The sequence below is a fragment of the Ochlerotatus camptorhynchus genome, unplaced genomic scaffold, assembly GCF_037179485.1.
Source record: "Ochlerotatus camptorhynchus isolate MF236.1 unplaced genomic scaffold, CSIRO-AGI_Acam_v1.1 ptg000330l, whole genome shotgun sequence".
Taxonomy (NCBI): domain Eukaryota; kingdom Metazoa; phylum Arthropoda; class Insecta; order Diptera; family Culicidae; genus Ochlerotatus; species Ochlerotatus camptorhynchus.
The window spans coordinates 1,347,501-1,366,656 of NW_027040818.1; the positions used below are offsets into that span (position 1 = coordinate 1,347,501).

Here is a 19,156-nt window from a genome sequence, read left to right on the forward strand (position 1 = left end):
GTAAAGAAAAAATCTATCTATCTATCTATATATATAAAAATGAATTTCTGTCTGTCTGTCTGTCTGTCTGTCTGACCCTTATAGACTCGGAAACTACTGAACCGATTGGCGTGAAAATTTGTATACAGGGGTTTTTGGGGCCGTGGAAGGTTCTTATGATGGTTCGAGACCCCTCCCCCTTCTGTAAGGGGGGGCTCCCATACAAATGAAACAGAAATTTCTGCATAACTCGAGAACTAATCAAGCAAATGGAACCAAATTAGGCATGTGGGGGCGAGTGTGGGGGTATAAGGAGATAATCATAGGGGGTAGCCCCTTAGATAATAGGGAGGGGGGCTACGTACAATATAGCATGCTTTTTTTTTAAATCGGCGCATAAACTCAAGCTAATATTGAATCCCGAGGAAGACCGGGCACACTCAGCTAGTATAAAATAAATTTCATCCCACTGTATAACGTTAACCAATAAAGACGTGTTTCAATCGTAATCTTCAATTGGTTATGGGCCCAGAAACCATAACCGGAAGATTCAGAAGATTTGTTCATTGAAGCAGCAGTATGTCCACAAGCGGAAGTTCGGGATCCGAACAGCAAGGTTAAGGGAATGGAGATGGCAACGGAAGAGGCAGGACTGAAGCAGGAAGCGTTCGAGTTAGATGATCCGTTGCACTGTCAGCCATTGAAAAGCTGAAAGGAAGAGAGAACTATACGACGTGGGCATTTGCGATGCGGATGATTCTGCTCCGTGAAGGAAGCTGGTCTGCTATTGACGGAGACGGTGAAGATGTTCCTGAGGACGTGAAGTTGCAGGATCTCGCAACGATCTGCCTAAGTCTGGCGAGCTTCAACTGAAGCCTGGTTCAGGATGCGGAAACTGCGAAAAAGCTTGGACGAAGCTGCAATCTGCCTTCCAGGACAGCGGATTAACCAGGAAAATTGGGCTGCTCAGAAAATTCACGTCAGTACGGCTGATCAATTGTGCTAGCGTTGAGGCGTACGTGGACGAATTGATGAGCACAAGTCACAAGCTCGCATCCGTGGGATTCAAGGTGGACGATTCTTGGCGCGCAGCGATTCTGTTGATGGGACTTCTTGAGCAGTACGAGTCCATGATCATGGGACTCGAAGCGTACGGCCTTGACAGCGGATGCAGTGAAGGCTAAAATTTTACAGGACGTAAATTTGAATCGCGGTCCGGTCAGCAGCAGGCATAGGGTCAGGTGGGGCAAGTGTGCCACGTTAAGAAAATCTTTCAATAAACATAGGTTAATCTAACTTTTTTTTTAAACAAATGATGTACATAGAATCTTCAACATCCTCTACTTAAACCTGTTGTATCTGAAACTGAATATGTAAACGTTAAATATTTTTTCTTAATTGTTTTCATATGCCTTATCAACAAAGGCTAAAAAACAGTGTGGGGCAAAAGTGCCACCCCCATGGGGCAAGACGGCCATATAACTCAATAACAAGAAAATTATCAAAATTTCGCAATCAAACGGTTCATATTCTTCTTAAACTACTTTTTAATTAGTCAACAAGTTGAAAGATTTAATCGGTTCCGGCAAGCCCAGTTTCCCTGTTGAATGGATGACTTATTCCATTCCTTTCGGCAAGCTGAAAAGCAAGACTGCGCATATCGTGGCAGCTTATTCCGTACAGCCGACTTTCCAGTTTGATAACATGCTCAACTAGTTCCTGTTCCTGTTGCACAGAAAAAAACTTGCTCGAAGCGCCCCAAATGTTGCGATCCAGGTTCCAACGCCAGCAGCACATATTTCGATAGCGTTTTGCGAGGGACACCGTGTTCCACTACTGCTCTTCGCACAGAAATCCCATATTTAGTCACGGATCGTATGGCCGCAACCATATTCTGTTCCGACCACGATTTACGCAACGATTTTCGCTTGTAGACACGCACCATCACTTCGAAACTTCACTCTGAGGCGACAACTTTTTGAGGTTATAATATGTCTTGTTTACTATGGCTCTTTTGCCCCAGGCAAGTATGGCGCTCTTGCCCCCGTGGAGAAGACGAATTTCAAATACGTTTTTTGAGGATCTACATGCAACAATAAGTATTTATATATTGAGGGTCGCAAAATGTATTACCGTACAATAAAATCTACATCGTATTATTAAATTTTCTTAGAAAAATGATGAGAAAAAGCTTATTTTATGTCATCGATTTCTTATAACATTTTGAAGTTTTCGACAAAGTGTAAGTTTTTTAGATTTCTTGATAATATTTACATCATAATGTATAACCAAATTTGATGCAGTATATCTGAAGGGCTTTTTATAGCATCCCATTAATAAGAAATATCAAAAATGTATTTCAGGCTTCGATACAAGCAGGTTTTTGCCCCACCTGACCCTACACAGTTGTACACACCAACTGCTCATTTGTTAATAACTTTTCACTCAGTTGTTGAAATTTGTTTTTCTTTAAAGTAATTGATAGATTAGGATCATAGTTTACTATAGATATGCAAAAAGTATGTAAATCTTAACATTTGAATCAATGTCAATGATTTTTTACACTTAAAATCCGAGATGTGCCGCGAGCATTTCTCACTTTATTTTTACAACGCAAAAACAAATACAGTTTATTTCTAGAATTAAAATCTACTTGTTTTTACGTTCTACACACTTAGAAATTATCTCCGACTTCGGTTATTTTTACCAAAATGTGAACAGCTGAACTTTTCGGTAAAAATTTAGCAATTCAATTAAATCGCTTTTCAGCTACTTTGAAACTAAATCTCCAATAAAATGACAAGATTTGATCATTTAAACAAGGTTAAACATGTTTTGATATTATTTTCAAATTCAATAGCCTTTAAAATGAAGGTCAAACTTTTATCGAACGTTCAGCTGTTCTGATTTCGGTAAAAATTACCCAACACGGAAACAAAATCTTAGTGTGTATAACAAGCTTAAACTCTATTATTTTTATTGCTTCAAAAAGAACTATGTTACGACAACTGTGTGCGAAGTTATTAGCAAATGAGCAGTTCGTGACCAAAACTGTGTATGCCAAGCATGGTGCCCTGTACTATCCATAATCGCATATCAGTCCCATCTTTGCTTGATTTCTTATCCATATGGGACTGATATGCGATTATGGGCAGTGTACAGCAAAACGAGCTAAAGGACGGTAACAAAGGTGAGAAGCTGTGCTACAACTGTGAGAAACCGGGGCACTTTGCAGCCAAATGTCCCAATGCCAAAAAGTCGTGTTTGAAACCAAGCAAGTCAAAAGGGCTGTGCTGTATTTTCGCTATTGGAGATGCAAGGACCGATGAGTGGTATCTGGATTTAGGTGCCACCAGCAACATGGCACGTTCGGATCAACTTTTCGTCAACGCGGTTGCCATGGACCACGACGTTGGAACGGCAAACAACAGCAACATGAAGGCCGCTGCAAAGGGAACGGTTTCCGTGGAAATTCCAGAAGGAGGCATGGAAGTTGCTAATGTGTTGAAAATTCCGGACTTAGCAATCAATCTGTTATCGGTCAGCACCATCTGTAAGCGAGGAAACAAGGTAGTATTCACGGCGAACAAGTGCGAAGTCTGGGATGAAAGCGGCGAGCTTGTCATTACCAGAGTTGAAGAAGGCGGTCTCTATCGTGTCAGTCGGCCGGAAGAATCGTTTCTGGTTAACAGCATCGAGTTGTTGCATAGACGTCTTGGCCATTTGAATGAAGGAAGCTTGAAGAAACTCAAGGAAGTGGCTAGCGGAATCGACTTCAAGAATGAAGCACTTACCAATTGTGTATCGTGTCTCACGGGAAACCAGGCACGATTTTCGTTTCCCAGCAGTGGTTCAAGAGCGAAGGAATTGGGTTCTTTAATGGTATTGAGGTAAATGCATATTCGTAATCTGCATTAAAAATAGAACCCAAATCCTAAATTTCATCAATTTTGGTACACTGGAACTATTTTAAATAAGTACGATTACATTTGCAAACATTACCACCTTAGGGCCCCGCGGTGGCACTTTGCATGGGAACGAGCTGTCAGTCTGTTAGTTTAGTGTCAAACAGTGACGTTATTATTTTGCTTAAATATTGATTTAAAAATCGAGATGAAAGTGTATGTTTTCGAAAAAAAATATCGCTGTACTCAGAAAACAAAGCTCTTTCAGATGATGATGAAAAACCGATCCATTTTTTAAAATTGAAGAACCCAATTGCTAGAGCTGATGCACTCCGACCTGTGCGGTCCCGTGGAGGTGCCATCGTTTGGAGGAAGTCGCCACTTTATTACCTTCGTGGACGATGCCAGTCAGAAGGTAGTAGTGTTCATTCTTGAAAGGAAGAATCAGGCGCTTGAAGCATTCAAGAAATTCAAAGCTAGAGCCGAGAGACAAAGCGGGAAGGAGCTGAAGATTTTGCGTACAGACAATGGAACGGAGTACGTCAACGAAAGTTTCCGTGAAGTTCTGGAACGTGAAGGTATTCGGCATCAAACCACGTGTCAGTATACGCCTGAACAGAATGGTGTAGGAGAACGCATGAACCGCACGTTGGTGGAGAAAGCACGGTGCATGCTCAACGATGCAAAGCTTGGTAAGCAATTTTGGGCGGAAGCAGTTTCGACAGCTGCTTATCTGGCCAATCGATGTCCAACGCGGTCATTGGAGATCATAACGCCAGAAGAGGCGTGGTCTGGAAAGAAGCCGCACCTCAAGTATCTCAAGATTTTTGGATCTCAACACACATTCCGAAAGTGAAGGGGAAGAAGCGATCTTCGTCGGCTATTGTGAGGACACCAAAGGCTACCGTTTGTACGATCCTGACAGCGGTGAGTTTCAAATCAGTCTAGATATTGTAGTCCTAGCAGAAGGTAAATCAAGTCAAAGCCTAACGAGTGATCAAAATGCACAGCCAGTGGAGTTCATGGAGCTGAATTTCCAAGAGCTGTTGGCAGGCATGGAAAATCATTTGCATTCATTTCGTACATTCATTTACATTCATTTGCCTCTAACTCTTGTCATCAACAGTATTCCACAAAATGATACATATAGCTTTTGTAGGTACTGTTATTAGCTACAACTTTTGCTCATAACTCAAATCTGTATCTCTTATGCATCACGAACTAGAGCGGGGGCAAATGAATGTATGAAATGAATGCAAATGATTTTCCATGCCTGGCTGTTGGTACCAATAAGCGCTGCTGATGGAAGCAATGAAGAGCAGCAATACGAAGTCGTTGTAGTTTCTTCTGATGGTGAAGATGAAGACATCGAAGAGGTTGCGGATAAAGCTGCGAACGCGCTCCCATCTCAACTGAATAGACCAGCTGATTCGTAGCAAGGGTTAAGGCCCAGTGATCCAGGAAAGTACAATGATTACATTAGCTTTGGAGCATATTCTGGTGATACCATTTCCCGCCAGTTACCTCCTGATTTAACCAACGGTGAATGTGCGTTGGACGATCCAACGACTTACGATGAAGTTCTGCAACGGCCTGACAGAGATCATTTGGTTCAAGCGATGAACGATGAGCTGAGGTCACTGAGCGAGAACAACACGTGGGTGCTTGCGGATCTGCCTGAGGGGCGGAAAGCGATTCGGAACAAATGGGTGTTCAAAGCGAAGCGCTGATGGAACCATTCAGCGGTACAAACCTCGTCGCGTCGTGAAAGGATGCTCACAGAGGCCAGGACTAGATTACGACGAGGTGTACTCTCCCGTAGTACGGTATGGGACGATTCGTTACCTCATGGCGTTGGCGGTGAAATACGATCAGATGGACGCAGTTACAGCCTTTTTGCAAGGAGAGCTGAACGATGAGGAGATCTACATGCTGCAGCCGCAGGGGATAGACCATCAAAATGGAAAGGTATGCCGCTTGAAGGCAGTAGATTGTTGCCTGTACTTGATGACGAAGACCTATTTAAGCGAACGATTCAAGATGAAGGATCTCGGTGAAGCCAAGTATTGTTGCCCCGGATTACGAGATATCAAGCAGAAGGAAAGCTCTGGCTCGATCAACAGGCGTACATCTAGGAAATCATTCAGCGTTTTGGAATGACCGTATCGTATCCTGTAGCAACGCCAGCTGATCCCAGTTTAAGACTGGACAAATCCATGAGACCGAGAAACCAGAACGAAGTCGAGGAGATGAAGATAGCAGACCTGGTTTTAATCACAGTCGGCGCCGCCGGGATGTTCTGAGGCATAACATCTCTGATCACGCCTTTTTCCGGAAGCGAAATAAAGCCGTTGGTCCGCGGTTCATGCGTTGATGGGTCGATAGGTAGGGTCCAGGTGTGGGAGCCTCCCTGACGTCGGTAGCATTGGTATTCAGCACGGAAAACAAGATCGACGGAAAACAAATCAAGGAAAAAAAAAATGCGTGTAAGTTGTACCCAAGATATGATAAAAAATTACCGAAGTCGGTAATAATTTCTGGAGAATAAATTCTGGTTCTCAAATTGTCTTGAAGGCCATTCGAAAAAAAAACATGCAGAATACAAAAAAAAAACTAGGCAGTAGAGGCTTAAAATTGGGAGCAATAAAAACAAACGTTAACATATTGTATTATAGCTAGTTATAATCTATTTTTTTTTTCGGAACTATGACGAAGATAAACACACGCTCGTTTCTACGTATAAATCTTTATTATACATTGCTATGTTTCAGTTAGCAGCATTCTACTACAGGGTTTTTGATATTTTCTTCTGCGTTTTATTTCCTGCTTGAAGAGAATACAATCAGTAAGATAACTGGCAACATCGACTAAATATGTAATGTACGTATCATATATCGCAACATGTTCTAACACTCATAATTTCTCTAACGCTGGATATAAATTTGCTTAAAATGCAATGGCGTGTCGCCTAAGGACACCAAATAAGTGCGTATAAATTATTCGGTTTCATAAACCGAACCTAGGTGATAAGGAGTAAGATAAGGAAACAGGTTTAACTCAACGGATGAGATAAAGATGACCCCCAAAATGTTTGCTATAAATAACTCAAAAAGTATAATAACACGACTGGAATCTATGTTCATGTAGTTACAGTTCATTGATGTTGTTCCATGGTTGCTGGTGTTACCATCCTGCTGCCCATCCGCTCCGTTGCATCTCGCATCGTTTCATTTGTTCTGGAATTCTACTCCGTAGATTGATGAATATTACTTACCAATTGCGTAGACAGCTCATACGAATAAGATATACTCATTGTTGGTAATTATTTCTATAAACATTTGCGATTGGTTCACATGGTTGGTTGATCCTCTCGAGCTCTTCGTCCACCTTATACCAGTTCGAACTTCCAAACCTTGTTTGGTCCAATTTCGGTGACGTACATCGCGGATCCGTTCGGGCAGAATGCGATCGAGTGAGGGTTTTCAAATTTTCCCCAGTGATCGATGATGGTCTCCGAGCGAGGATCGATGGTGAAGCCTCGAACGGGGATCATATCTGCTGTTGGACCGTTGACGGCATACACCAGGTCTCCGTAGGCAGCCACGTCGTACACATGTCCGAGATCCGGTTCCTGGATGGTTGCAGCCTGAGTTCCTTCCCCGAACGAAGACTTAAGACCGGCCCTAAAATGGATTACATTCCGTTATTATATAGTTACACACCCAATCGCACATGAACATCTACTCACTTCGGACAAACCACTCTCATGTTCTCCCGATCCGCTATGCAGATCAAATCCAAATGCTCCAGGAGTGTCAATCCGTGCGGAACCTGTAGCGACAAGAACTCCGGTGGCTGCGGAATAGTCCGGATCAAACGGCCAGCTGCATTGAACTTCAGAATCCGGCTGTTGCAGTATCCGTCGGCGATGAAGATCTCTCCGGTTGTGGCCACGGCAGTTGCCGTTGGCTTGCACAGGTGATTTCTGGAAGAACCTGGCTCAAAGCGACGCCCTATCGTGATGCTGGGATAATCATGGTTGGGCATAAATTTGAAAGCCTGATGCAGTGCCACGTCCGTTAGCCACATGTTACCATTCCGATCGATCGTCATTCCGTGGGGCATGAAGAAGATCCCACCGCCACTTTCATCGATCACCTCGCCGGTTTTGGCACTCAGCGTTAGGATCGTGCTGTCTTCGATGGGACCGTCCAAGATTTGCTGGAAGTGGTTGGTCTCATTGAAACTTCTGCAAGGGGGCGACGATGAGTGATTGTTGTTAGCAGGAAATTATGAGGATAATTGGAGAGGAGGAAGGGGGACTTACTCAGCACTCCAAACGCGACGGCCACGATGGAAGATGACCGGGTTACCTTCGCGGTTGATCGATACGGCGGTTACCTGGCCGAACTCGTGGCTCACCATGGGCCAGTTCTCGACAACGCGCGGCTTGGGTGGACTGTCCAGGTGGGAGGTGTCGACTGGCTTCACTGGCTGTGACTGCAAGAAATGTATACGTTCAATGAATGAGGGAAATTGTATACCATTCCACAGTGATCCACAATGGGAATATACACGGGAAAAATCCGATCTTCGAAATAAGAAAAATGACTCATGATTTCATGAACACAGCGTATTTTCATGTTATGAAAATACACCATGAATAATATTCATGATATCATGAGCAACTTTTGCGTAACGCAGCAAACATTTCCAAAATCATGAATCATCAGAGTTGAAATCATGAGCTAAATTCATGGGTTTAACTGTTAACCAAAAAATGTAAAATGAATAAAATAAAGCAACAGACTGGATTCGAACCAAGAACCCAACGATCATTAAACCCATATCTTGACCACTAGACTATAAGTACTTGTATAAGATGGAAGGCAAAAGGCGTATAAGAGATACCTATGTAGTGCGGTTTATGAATACGGTTTGCCAAGTACGTGTAACGCTTGTAGCGGTCTTGATTCCTCTGCATTATGGAATCATGAATTTCCATCCCGAAATCATGAATCATTGTTACGACTTCATGGGATGGCAAGTTTTTTCATTTCATGATTTTTTATTCATGAAAATGGAATCGGATTTGTTTCCGTGTAGAAAGACAAAAGTCCTAGTGCTTTTGTCTTAAGTTTTAGATGTTTGGTGTCTTCGGTTAACTTTTTTTTCTTACAAGACTCCTACTTTAGATCCTCAGATTTATTGATATTTTAAAACCAACTTATATATATATATTTTAAATAAAGACACATGATCTTGAGTTGTAGTTGAGCTGATTTCAAAACACTTTGTTGAAGAAACATTTTTTATATCTCTCAACGTTCTCATTTTATATATTTAACACTAAATCTTTGGTCATGTACGGCTCTTTTTGCTTTCTCTCGGCAAGAAAATGTCACCTAATAAAATTGGAACGAATTCAATATCGTTGTCTGCGTATTGCTCTCGGCTGTATGCACTCAATGCATAACATGAGTCTCGAGGTTCTGGCAGGAGTAACACCCCTCTAGAACCGTTTCTGGGAGCTGTCTAATTAAACATTACTTCACATGATAATCAAGTGTATACAGAGCATCACTGTTTTAAGGAAGCAGTGATGTCTAATAAACACTGAATAATCAAAAATGTTATCGTATAAACTCTGTTACAACTCATATAAGTCGAATAAAAGCTTCTCGACATACCTTATACAACACCAGTAGTTCAATGTTGAGGTTGAATAAATTCTCCAGATTTGTGTGAACAAAGCCTGAACAGAAGTTATTATTAAAAATAGTACAAGTACTATTAAGCATGCAGTTGAATAAAATGGCCAAGAAGTCGTTTCTTCAAAAGACGATTGTTTGTTGGGAAAGCGATCCTACAATCTCGTTCTAAGCGACAGGTAGGAAACGCTCCACGCTCCACAACAGGTACAAATTCCTCTGCTGTTAACAACGGTCAGCGAGGAACAAATTCTACATTCGTACCCGTAAGTACAAATATCACCCCTGCTTTAAATTTTTCATCTGTACCTACTCCCCTCGCTGCTAACAATGTTCAGCGAGTTAATGGAGCTACCTATGCTGCTATTGCAGCGGGTAGAAATCAAAATACTATTCAACGTAATTCTAACGGAAATTTTGAAAATTTTGACTTAGGAAGCATTACTGCTCCCAAAATAGATTTTTTACAGAAATCTCGAAGAACTAGGATTTGGCGATCATCAAAGAAAGATCTATCTTGACGGATCCTCGGATCGATCTTGAATTTGGCTCTAGAATCGATCCACTGATTAAATCGGTACCAAAGAATCGATCTTTGGTAGATCGATCTTTTGATTTCGTACCTTAAGGAATTCTTTCCTTTATAATATTCAATTAAATGTTGTCGTGACGTTAAGAAACAATGAGCACAGGAGGGAGGTAGTTCAAATGTTGCTGTATTCGTAAATATTAGAAACGCAATTAGTGACGTCTTTGTAGGGAGCGATCTTGATGTTGACGTTATGATCGTTAAATTTATTACGCAGTCTGGGCTACACCATTTTTTTGAAGATCGAAAAGATTGAAAGAAGAGATCGATTTTTTCGATCTTTTCGTGGACAAAGAATCTATTCAAAAAAGATCGATCTTCCAAAGATCGATCCAAGATCGCCCAATCCTACGATGAGCGTTTAAAATGGTCCTATCTGCTTTGATCGATTCTCTCTATCGACTTTATCTTTTGATAACCACTGCTATGCAAACAGATTTCGCGCTAATTCTACCACATAGTTTGATAAAGGTGGTTCTTATCTAGCGTCCAAAACGTCAAATACAACAGGGAAAGATTTTGCAGCTGAGTTATTAAAGAAAGAGAAAATCGATGAAGAGAATCGATCAATGCAAATGGGATCTTTTGAAATGTTTATCTACCGCTATGCTAAAAACTTACACCAAGTTTGATGCTAAATATTCAAATTGGAGTAAAATTTGCGAACAATATTGTCATGACTTAGGAATTCAGTAATGGATTTTAAAGGGTGTCCACGATGAAATTGCCACACACAAAATTGATTCGCAAAATTCGAGTTTTCATCCGATTGCCATCAAATTTTCAGGGATTGAGAAATAACTATTAAACTTCATTTTACCATTTTACTCGTATTTTATTTACAGTCCATACGCAAATGCCCGCACCTTGGCCTTAACCCCGGCCATAAAATTCTGCACAACCTGTGAATCAACCGTTTTTTGCATGTAAACCCATACTTTCTTCAGTTCCTCGACTGTCTTCACTACCTTAGGTCGTTTAAGAAGGTGCTGCTTCATAATCGCCCAGTACTTCTCGATGGGGCGGAGCTCCGGAGTGTTGGGAGGGTTGAACATTTTCGGCACGAAATTGACCTTATTGTCCGCATACCACTTCAGCACGTCCTTGGAGTAGTGGCATGATGCCAAATCCGGCCAGAAGATTGTTGGGACGTTGTAGGCCTTCAGGAGAGGAAGCAGCCGCTTCTGGAGGCACGCTTTTATGTACACCTGTCCGTTCATCGTGTCCTGGGTCACGAAAGGTGCACTCCGTTCCCGCACGTGCAGATGGCTTGCCAAACCAGGAATTTCTTCGCAAATTTGGACATCTTCTGAGTGCGGACATGCTCCGGAACGCTGAACTTATCCTTGGCCGTGAAAAACAGGTTGCCGGGGATATGTTTAAAGTCGGCCTTCACATATGTTTCGTCGTCCATGATGCAGCATTCAACTTTCGTCAGCATGTTGCGGTACAACTTCCTGGCACGGGTTTTGGCGGACTTGTTCTGCTTCTCGTCGCGATTAGGGGCCTTTTGTACCTTGAACGTTCGAAGGCCAGCCTTAGTTTTGGCCTTCTGGACAAAACTTCGGCTTAGGTGCAGCTTCTTAGCCACATCCCTAACGGAGGCGTTGAAGGCCCCAACTACGCGGTTGTGATTTTTGGTGTTGTACGGAATACTTTTTCCTTCACTTCTGGGCTTCCGATCGGTGGTCAACCGTTCCTCGAACCGCTTAATCACTCGCGACACCGTGGAATTCGCGATTCCCAACGTTTTAGCGATGGAACGATGCGAGAGATCCTTGTTCTCGTGATGAATGCGCAAGATTTTATCACGCACGAGCTGTTCTTTCGACTCCATTTCCGCGAGTTTTGATCACAGGACTTTAAAACTTGCAGGATGTAAATAATGCACTATGAACTAAATCCACCCAAATTTTCATTAAATTCTACCCAACGGTTAAAAAGTTAGAGCAATTTCATAGTGTGGCAATTTCATCGTGGACACCCTTTAAATCATTAAATATTTTAAATTGGAATGCTCGATCTCTTAAAGATAATGAAGACGAGTTATTTAACTTTTTGAGAGTTCATAATGTGCATATTGCCGTTATAACTGAAACGTTCCTTAAACCTGACCATACGGTTAAAAGGGACGCAAATTATTTCATTTATAGAAATGATCGTCTTGATGGAGCCTGTGGTGGCGTTGCCATCATTATTCATAGACGAATCAAACATAAAATTCTTTCTTCATTTGAAACCAAAGTTTTTGAAACTTTGGGAGTTTCTGTTGAAACAAAATTTGAACAACTTTCGTTTATAGCTGCCTATTGGCCAATCCAATGCGTTAGCCAGCAAAAGAATTTTTCTCAAGGGTGACCTTCAAAAACTTACCCGTCATAGGTCTAAATTCTGCATTATTGGTGATTTAATTCAAAGCACCGCTCTTGGAATAATAATCAATGCAATTCCAATGGTAATATCACAGACAAACAGACATAACACATTGAATATTTCTCACTGTAAAACATCGTCGCTAAAACATTACCGCTATCTGTTGAGTACACTGTGGTGGGCACTGCGTTGAACAGATGGCGGTAGTGTGTAAACGTCAAACGCAAGGGAATTGACTATGTGCGCCACAGGTGGCGGTACTACCAAGTACGATACTTTTAAATTGTCCGTTAAATGCTTGTACGATGAACAACTTGCGAGTGTTATGTCTGTTTGTCTGTGGTAATATCAACAATCAATACGAAACTAACGATTTTAAATTGGCTCACTACTTGACTAGCCTATTGGTCCCAAGTAAACGATTAACGTACCCCATTCTAGTCGAAATTCTAGTACTACGCAATGTTTGTTTTGATTCGCTATGAAAGTTTGACAGGTAAAATGAGGGGTTATTGGTTTTTCCTATGTTTCGAGGGGTGAATCGATTAGCTTGGGACCGAAGAGAGTACCAGAGCTGAGCCAAAAAGTTGAGCACGTTATTTCAGGACCTTCTAGTCTTAGAGTTACCTCAATGGTAATATTCTGTTTGATGATTGTTCTGCAGGTTATTATACTATTCAATATCCAAACAGCCCAACATGCGTTTTTTTTAGCAAGAAATACCTCAACTATTGATTTGGTCTTAACTGATTCATGTCAACTTTCTAGCCAATTGGTTACCCATGCTGACTTCGGTTCTGATCACCTTCCAGTAACGTTTAAAATATCTCATGAGATAATTTCAATTACCATAGAGCAGATTGGGAGCAATATCAAACATTTATAAAATATAGCTTTGATCCAAACATACCTTTGCAAACCAAAGATGAAATTAATTATGCTCTTGAATTTCTGACTACTTCTATAGTTGAAGCAAGAGCTGCCTCAGTACCAAAATGCGAGGTTAAGTTCGATTAAATTATAATAGACAACGATCTTCAGCTATTGAAATCCGTCTTAAAAATGTCCGTACGAGACAATATCAAAGAACACGCGATCCTGCCATGAAAGTTATCTGGCGGGATTTGCAAAAACAAATTAAAAAGCGATTCTATGCCCTGAGGAACAAAACTTTTGAAAATAATGTTTCGAAATTAGCCTGAGTTCCAAACCCTTTTGGAAACTCACAACAATTTTGAAAAAAAAAACCTCAAAAGTCTATTCCAGGGCTTAGAAGGTGGTAAAATTTGGATCACAAATTTGGAAAAAGCTCAGAAACTTGCTAAGCGATTCGAGAGTTCCCATAATTTCAGTTTGGGTCTTACTAGTCCTATCGAGAATCAGGTAGGTTGCTCAAGATTAGCTGAATATTTTCTCTCGGGAAAATCACATTCTTCCTTCTTTCTTTCTCTCGGGAAAATATTTTTGATGATTCCTGGGGGACTGATTTGGACGAAGTAAGATCTATAACTAACAAGTTTCATAATATGAAAGCTCCAGGTGATGATGGAACTCCAGAGAGTACTTTGTCTTTCTTGGTAAAATTATTTAACAGATGTTTCCATTTGGCATACTTTCCTGATAAATGGAAAAATACAAAAGTTGTTCCAATTTTCAAGCCAGATAAAATCTAGCTGAAGCTTCTAGCCAATAAGTTTGCTTTCTTTAATAAGTAAACTTTTTGAAAAGATAATTTTGAATAGAATGATGCTTCATATCAAACGAACTCAAATTTTGCAGATGAGCAGTTTGGATTTCGCCATGGGCATTCAACTGCTCATCAAATCTTAAGAGCTACCAATTTAATTTTTTCAAACAAATCTGAAGGCTGCTCAACTGAAGTTGCTCTTCTAGACATAGAAAACGCATTCGACAGTGTTTGGCATGAAGGTTTGATTGCTAAATTGAAAAAGTTTAATTTCCTGCTTTATATAATGAAATTAGTTCAAAATTATTTAACTGGCAGAATTCTGCAGGTAAATTATCAAAATTCCAAATCTGAACGACTACCTGTTAAAGCAGGAGTTCTTCAGGGTAGCATTCTTGGGCCTATATTGTGTAACATTTTCACTTCGGACCTCCCTGATTTGCCTCCGAGTTGCCACAAATCTTTGCTCGCTGATGACACAGGCATTTCTGCTAAAGGAAGAAGTCTTCTTGTTATTGACAGAAAACTGCAGAAAAGTTTGGGTTAGGTTAGGTTATTTTTATTAGCGAGACTTTCAGCCAGAGGCTGGTTCATTTCTTCAGAAAAGTTAAGATATTATCTCTTGTTATTTACAAATATGGAAGATTTGTCCCAATGCTTCCAAAACTCAACTTATAATATTTCCACATAAGCCTAGAGCTTCCTTTTTGAAACCTAGTAGTAGTCACATAGTCACAGTGAACGGAGGTCCAATTTCCTGGTCAAACCAAGTGAAATATCTTGGATTAATACTTGACCAAAAATTAACTTTTAAAGATCACATTGAGGGCATTCAAGCCAAATGTAACAAATATATTAAATGTTTGTATCCTCTTATAAACAGGAAATCCAAACTTTGCCTGACGAATAAACTTCTAATATTTAAACAAGTTTTTAGACCGGCCATGCTTTACGCTGTGCCAATATGGTCTAGTTGCTGCACTACCAGGAAAAAAACACTTCAAAGGATTCAGAACAAAATTCTGAAAATGATTTTGAAGTTGCCTCCCTAGTACAGCACTACCGAGGTACATTAATTTCGAATGTTGAGACTTAAGAACACCAACCACTCTTGCTGAATAACATAAACATCAAAAGTGCTTTTTCAACAACTAAACAACCTGGGGCCACATTGCGCATCTCGAAACGAAAAACTTTGTAATACAACCATTCTTACAAAAAGTCTTTCGTTTCAAGATTTGCAATGTGACCCCTGTACTCTGCTAATAAAGTCTGGAACGCGCAAAAATTGGTCAACTTCAAATTGGTGTATTTCTGTTACAAATGCATAAAACAACCTGAAATGCTGCATTTTAAAGTTGAGTGTATATACAATGGTTGCTATGATGAGTTTTCACCGTGTGCTCTCCAGTTTTCAAAATGACGTCCAAGCAAGAGGAGCAGCTTGTCAAAATTTTGCTCGCGCAGCAAGAGAATCCGACGTTCCCACACGCTAACCACACCGTGACAACCGTTTTAAAAGTGTTTGGGGAGCGTCTGTCGACCACCATGAAGTCTGGAAGCTGCGGCAATAGTAATCTGGACGTGGCAGCGACGACGAAGAAGGTGGCGGTGAAATATAAGCGGATTCCTAACCTCTCCAACTGGGAAATCGCTGGCAAGCTCAATGTTTCCCATACTACTGTGCAGCCGGGTTGTCGACGTTTAAGAAGGTGAAGTTGGCAAACCGAGATTACAAACAAAACACGTCGGCAAAGCAGTATACGAAGCTGCTCACAGTTTGACTGTGTCGTCATGGACGACGAAACTTATGTGAAGGCGGATTTCAAGCAGCTTCCGGGACAGGAGTTTTATACCGCATCAGGAAAAGGGAAGGTGACTGAAATTTAAAAAAACCATCAAACAATCGAAGTTCCTGAAAAAATATCTCGTCTAGCAGGCCATATGCACGTGTGGTCTAAAAAGCGGCATTTTCATTACTACGGGAACCATCAATCAAGAGATCTACGTCCAGTAGTGCCTGGAAAAGCGGCTGCTACCAAAGGCAATCGGTGGTACAATGCGAACAACGTGGTTGTGGTACCCAAAGACCACAACCCTCCCAACAGCCCAGAACTCCGCCCTATCGAACGGTATTGGCCTTGGTCAAACGGAATCTCAAAAAAACTAATAAATCCATGGAAAACGAGCAGCAGTTTAAGGTCGATGAGGCCACTGTGCAAAATTTAATGGAAGGGGTTAAGCGGAAGGCACGGCAGTTCGGAGTTCGGATTTGGCAAACCAAAAGAATAAACGAACATTTTTTCCTTTAAATATATGAATTGAACTACCAAAAGAAAAATAAGAAGATTTTTGTGATATGAATTTTGACTGAAAGAAATGATTTTTTGTCGACCATTTTTTGTGCGTTCCAGTCTTTGAGCTGTATGAGCACTACTTTTGAAGCATTTTTACCAGCCGTTGTTTTGATTCGCTATGAAAGTTTGACAGATGAAATGAAGGGTTCGTAGATTTTACCATGTTTCGAGGGGTGCATCGATTAGCTTGGGGCCGAAGAGAGTACCACAGCTGAGTCAAAAAGTTGAGCATGTTTATTCGGGACCTTTATTGTCTTAGAGTTACCTCTATGATTTTACAGCTTTTACTCCGCTCCTTTCAAAGCTGAACTAACTAGTCGAAAAAAGTGATTCATGTGCACTATTATAAAGCCTCTACTTAGCGATCTCGTTGTAGAAGGTAATTTAAATTTACGTCAGTTCAAAGTGTTGGCGTAGCGAAGTTGATAGTGTCAAGGTTTGCCAATGCGGTCGTCTTGAGTTCGAGTCCAGGTTCCGGTGTAGGGCAATAATTTAATTTGGTAGTGTGTTTATATTTAATTTCGAGTAATTTGATTCGCAGTTAAATAAAATCAATAAATTCTCCCATCAATAAGAGTAAACAATATTTAACCCGGCTTCAGGATCAAGCTGTGTAGTGATTATTGGATAATCGGGTAAAGGTTGAGTAAACGCCTTTCAACTTCACACAGCTGTATTGAAGCAAAATGGATATGTAATAAGACCTTGTCCTAACCTTTCCAACAGCGATAAGTAGCTGACTAAGTTCGCCAGATTTGCTTGTATAGAGGTTGAGTAAAGGTTATCTCATATCGTATAGCATTTGAATACAGCTTGAGGCTGTATAAATGAAATGAGCAAAGCGTTTACATTGTGAAAATTGTTAGTTAGGTGATGGAAGTAAGGTTTCCGCAGCGATTCACCTTAAGGTTATCATAAAATCAAGGATGGGTAATTTTTCCTGAACATTTAAGTTAAAGTTTTCGGATTTTCTCGGGCATCACGTACTTTGAACATTCATAACTGGGGTCTCAGAATTTTATGAAATGTCGAAAAATTTCATAAAGTTCTGCGACCCTTCGGCTCAAACCTTTCCGATCATTTAAAAAAATCCCCATGGCAATGTAAAATGGCTTATTAATACCAATAATTAAAGGCATACAGTTTTCATGAACGTGTAAATTTCATCTTTGGTTCGTTGAGTAACAGATTGTTACAGGTGCGCGTATTTTGAGTTCGAAATAACATAATATTCTTATCTGTGTAGTACCTAGTACGAAACAAATTAGCCCTCAACCTCTGAATTACCGATGTTCAACCCTTACTTACCCCTTCGTTCGGCACCTCGTTGAACGCATCCTCGTACGCCCGCTCCATGATCATCTCCCGCAGCCGCTGGAAGAAGTTACTATTCAACAGCTCCGCCTCCCGAGAACTGATATCCGGCGGCATCAGCCCGTGGGACATCGAGTAGACCGGACATCCACCGCAGAGCAGCACCAGAACCAGCGACACCAAACCGTACGACGAACCATTGTGCCCCATTATCGCGATGACGATGGTAACACTGCTGCAACTCTTTTACTCGCCTCTTCTCCTTCTTCTTGCTGGGAAAATTTTCACACCCTGGAACACTGTTTGCGTGGCAAATACATGCAAATGTAGTGGATTAGGAAAAGGGACAAATTTCACTATTAATGAAGCGGATATGTGAACCCAGCTCGTAATGCGTCGTAGCAAATGAGTTGGAAAAGCAATATCCCATTTCAGGCCGAGCTGCTGCCTATGCGATAAGAACCAGCAGCCAGCAAAGTAGCGCGTGGAAAACACATAAATCGATATCTTGTGACGACAGCAAAATCCGCCTCGCTTGGACCATATGTTTCGGGTAGCAATTTTCCACTCATTTACCCCACTATATGATTCACTTTAGGCTAGGAATTATCTTGAAAATCGCAACCACTTACGGAGTTTGAACGATTGAAAGCTATAATCAATCCCAACGAGATGCCTCCATGTTTTCACAAAGCCAAGATGTGGATCCTGGACTGTTCGAAGCGACACGTCTACTCTTCTCTACTTACGATTCCGATGTGATAGATTTTGAGATATTCGGGAGTGAAAATCTGCCTCTCTCTGTAAACAGCACCGGTCCGATGTACCTACCAGAAATTACACTGTATAGTATAAACAAGACAACTCGTTTTTTTTTGGAGAAAGCTTTTTCCAAAAACCATGCAGCTTGAGAGCGATTGGGAAGATTGCCATTGCGCATGTCCTTCGCAAGAAAGCACGCCAGCCGCCCAAAAGGGAAAAGCACAATTTTATTATTCACTTCATTTTCCGGTGTCGTTGCGGTTTCCTGAAATGCCATTATAATGCTGGACGGTCGGCTGCCGAACCGCAATGATGTTTATTTTATTCAATTTGAAAGTAATTTATTTTCGAGAGGGAGGTCTTTTGAGGTTTTCCCCTCTGACGCGATAATGGCGCGGGGGATTGATCCATGAAATTGAGAGGTTAATTTATGCATAAGCCCGCGCTAAATGTGCAACGACACGAACGTAAATTGCGCG

At 41.2% G+C, this 19,156-nt stretch overlaps 1 protein-coding gene across 1 annotated transcript; it reads right to left on the reverse strand.

The window, feature by feature from the left end:
* Positions 1–6,698: 6,698 nt before the first annotated feature.
* On the reverse strand, positions 6,699–18,732 carry Pal2 (Peptidyl-alpha-hydroxyglycine-alpha-amidating lyase 2). Its single transcript, XM_065230657.1, has 5 exons — positions 18,548–18,732; positions 17,910–18,214; positions 8,212–8,384; positions 7,633–8,133; positions 6,699–7,567 (listed from the first exon to the last, which is right to left on the reverse strand). Exons 2-5 carry the CDS (start codon positions 18,123–18,125, stop codon positions 7,273–7,275), a joined length of 1,185 nt encoding a protein of 394 aa, XP_065086729.1. The 5' UTR covers positions 18,126–18,214; positions 18,548–18,732; the 3' UTR covers positions 6,699–7,272.
* Between the last annotated feature and the right edge of the window lie 424 nt (positions 18,733–19,156).

What these genes read in the sequence shown, in the direction of transcription:
- Pal2 (XM_065230657.1), bottom strand. Translation starts at nt 18,125, where the DNA reads ATGGGGCACAATGGTTCGTCGTACGGTTTGGTGTCGCTGGTTCTGGTG. An exon ending in ACGAGGTGCCGAACGAAGGG is followed by an intron (nt 8,385 to 17,909) that starts GTAAGTAAGGGT and finishes CATTTCTTGCAG; the next exon opens with TCACAGCCAGTGAAGCCAGT. An exon ending in ATGAGAGTGGTTTGTCCGAA is followed by an intron (nt 7,568 to 7,632) that starts GTGAGTAGATGT and finishes AATCCATTTTAG; the next exon opens with GGCCGGTCTTAAGTCTTCGT.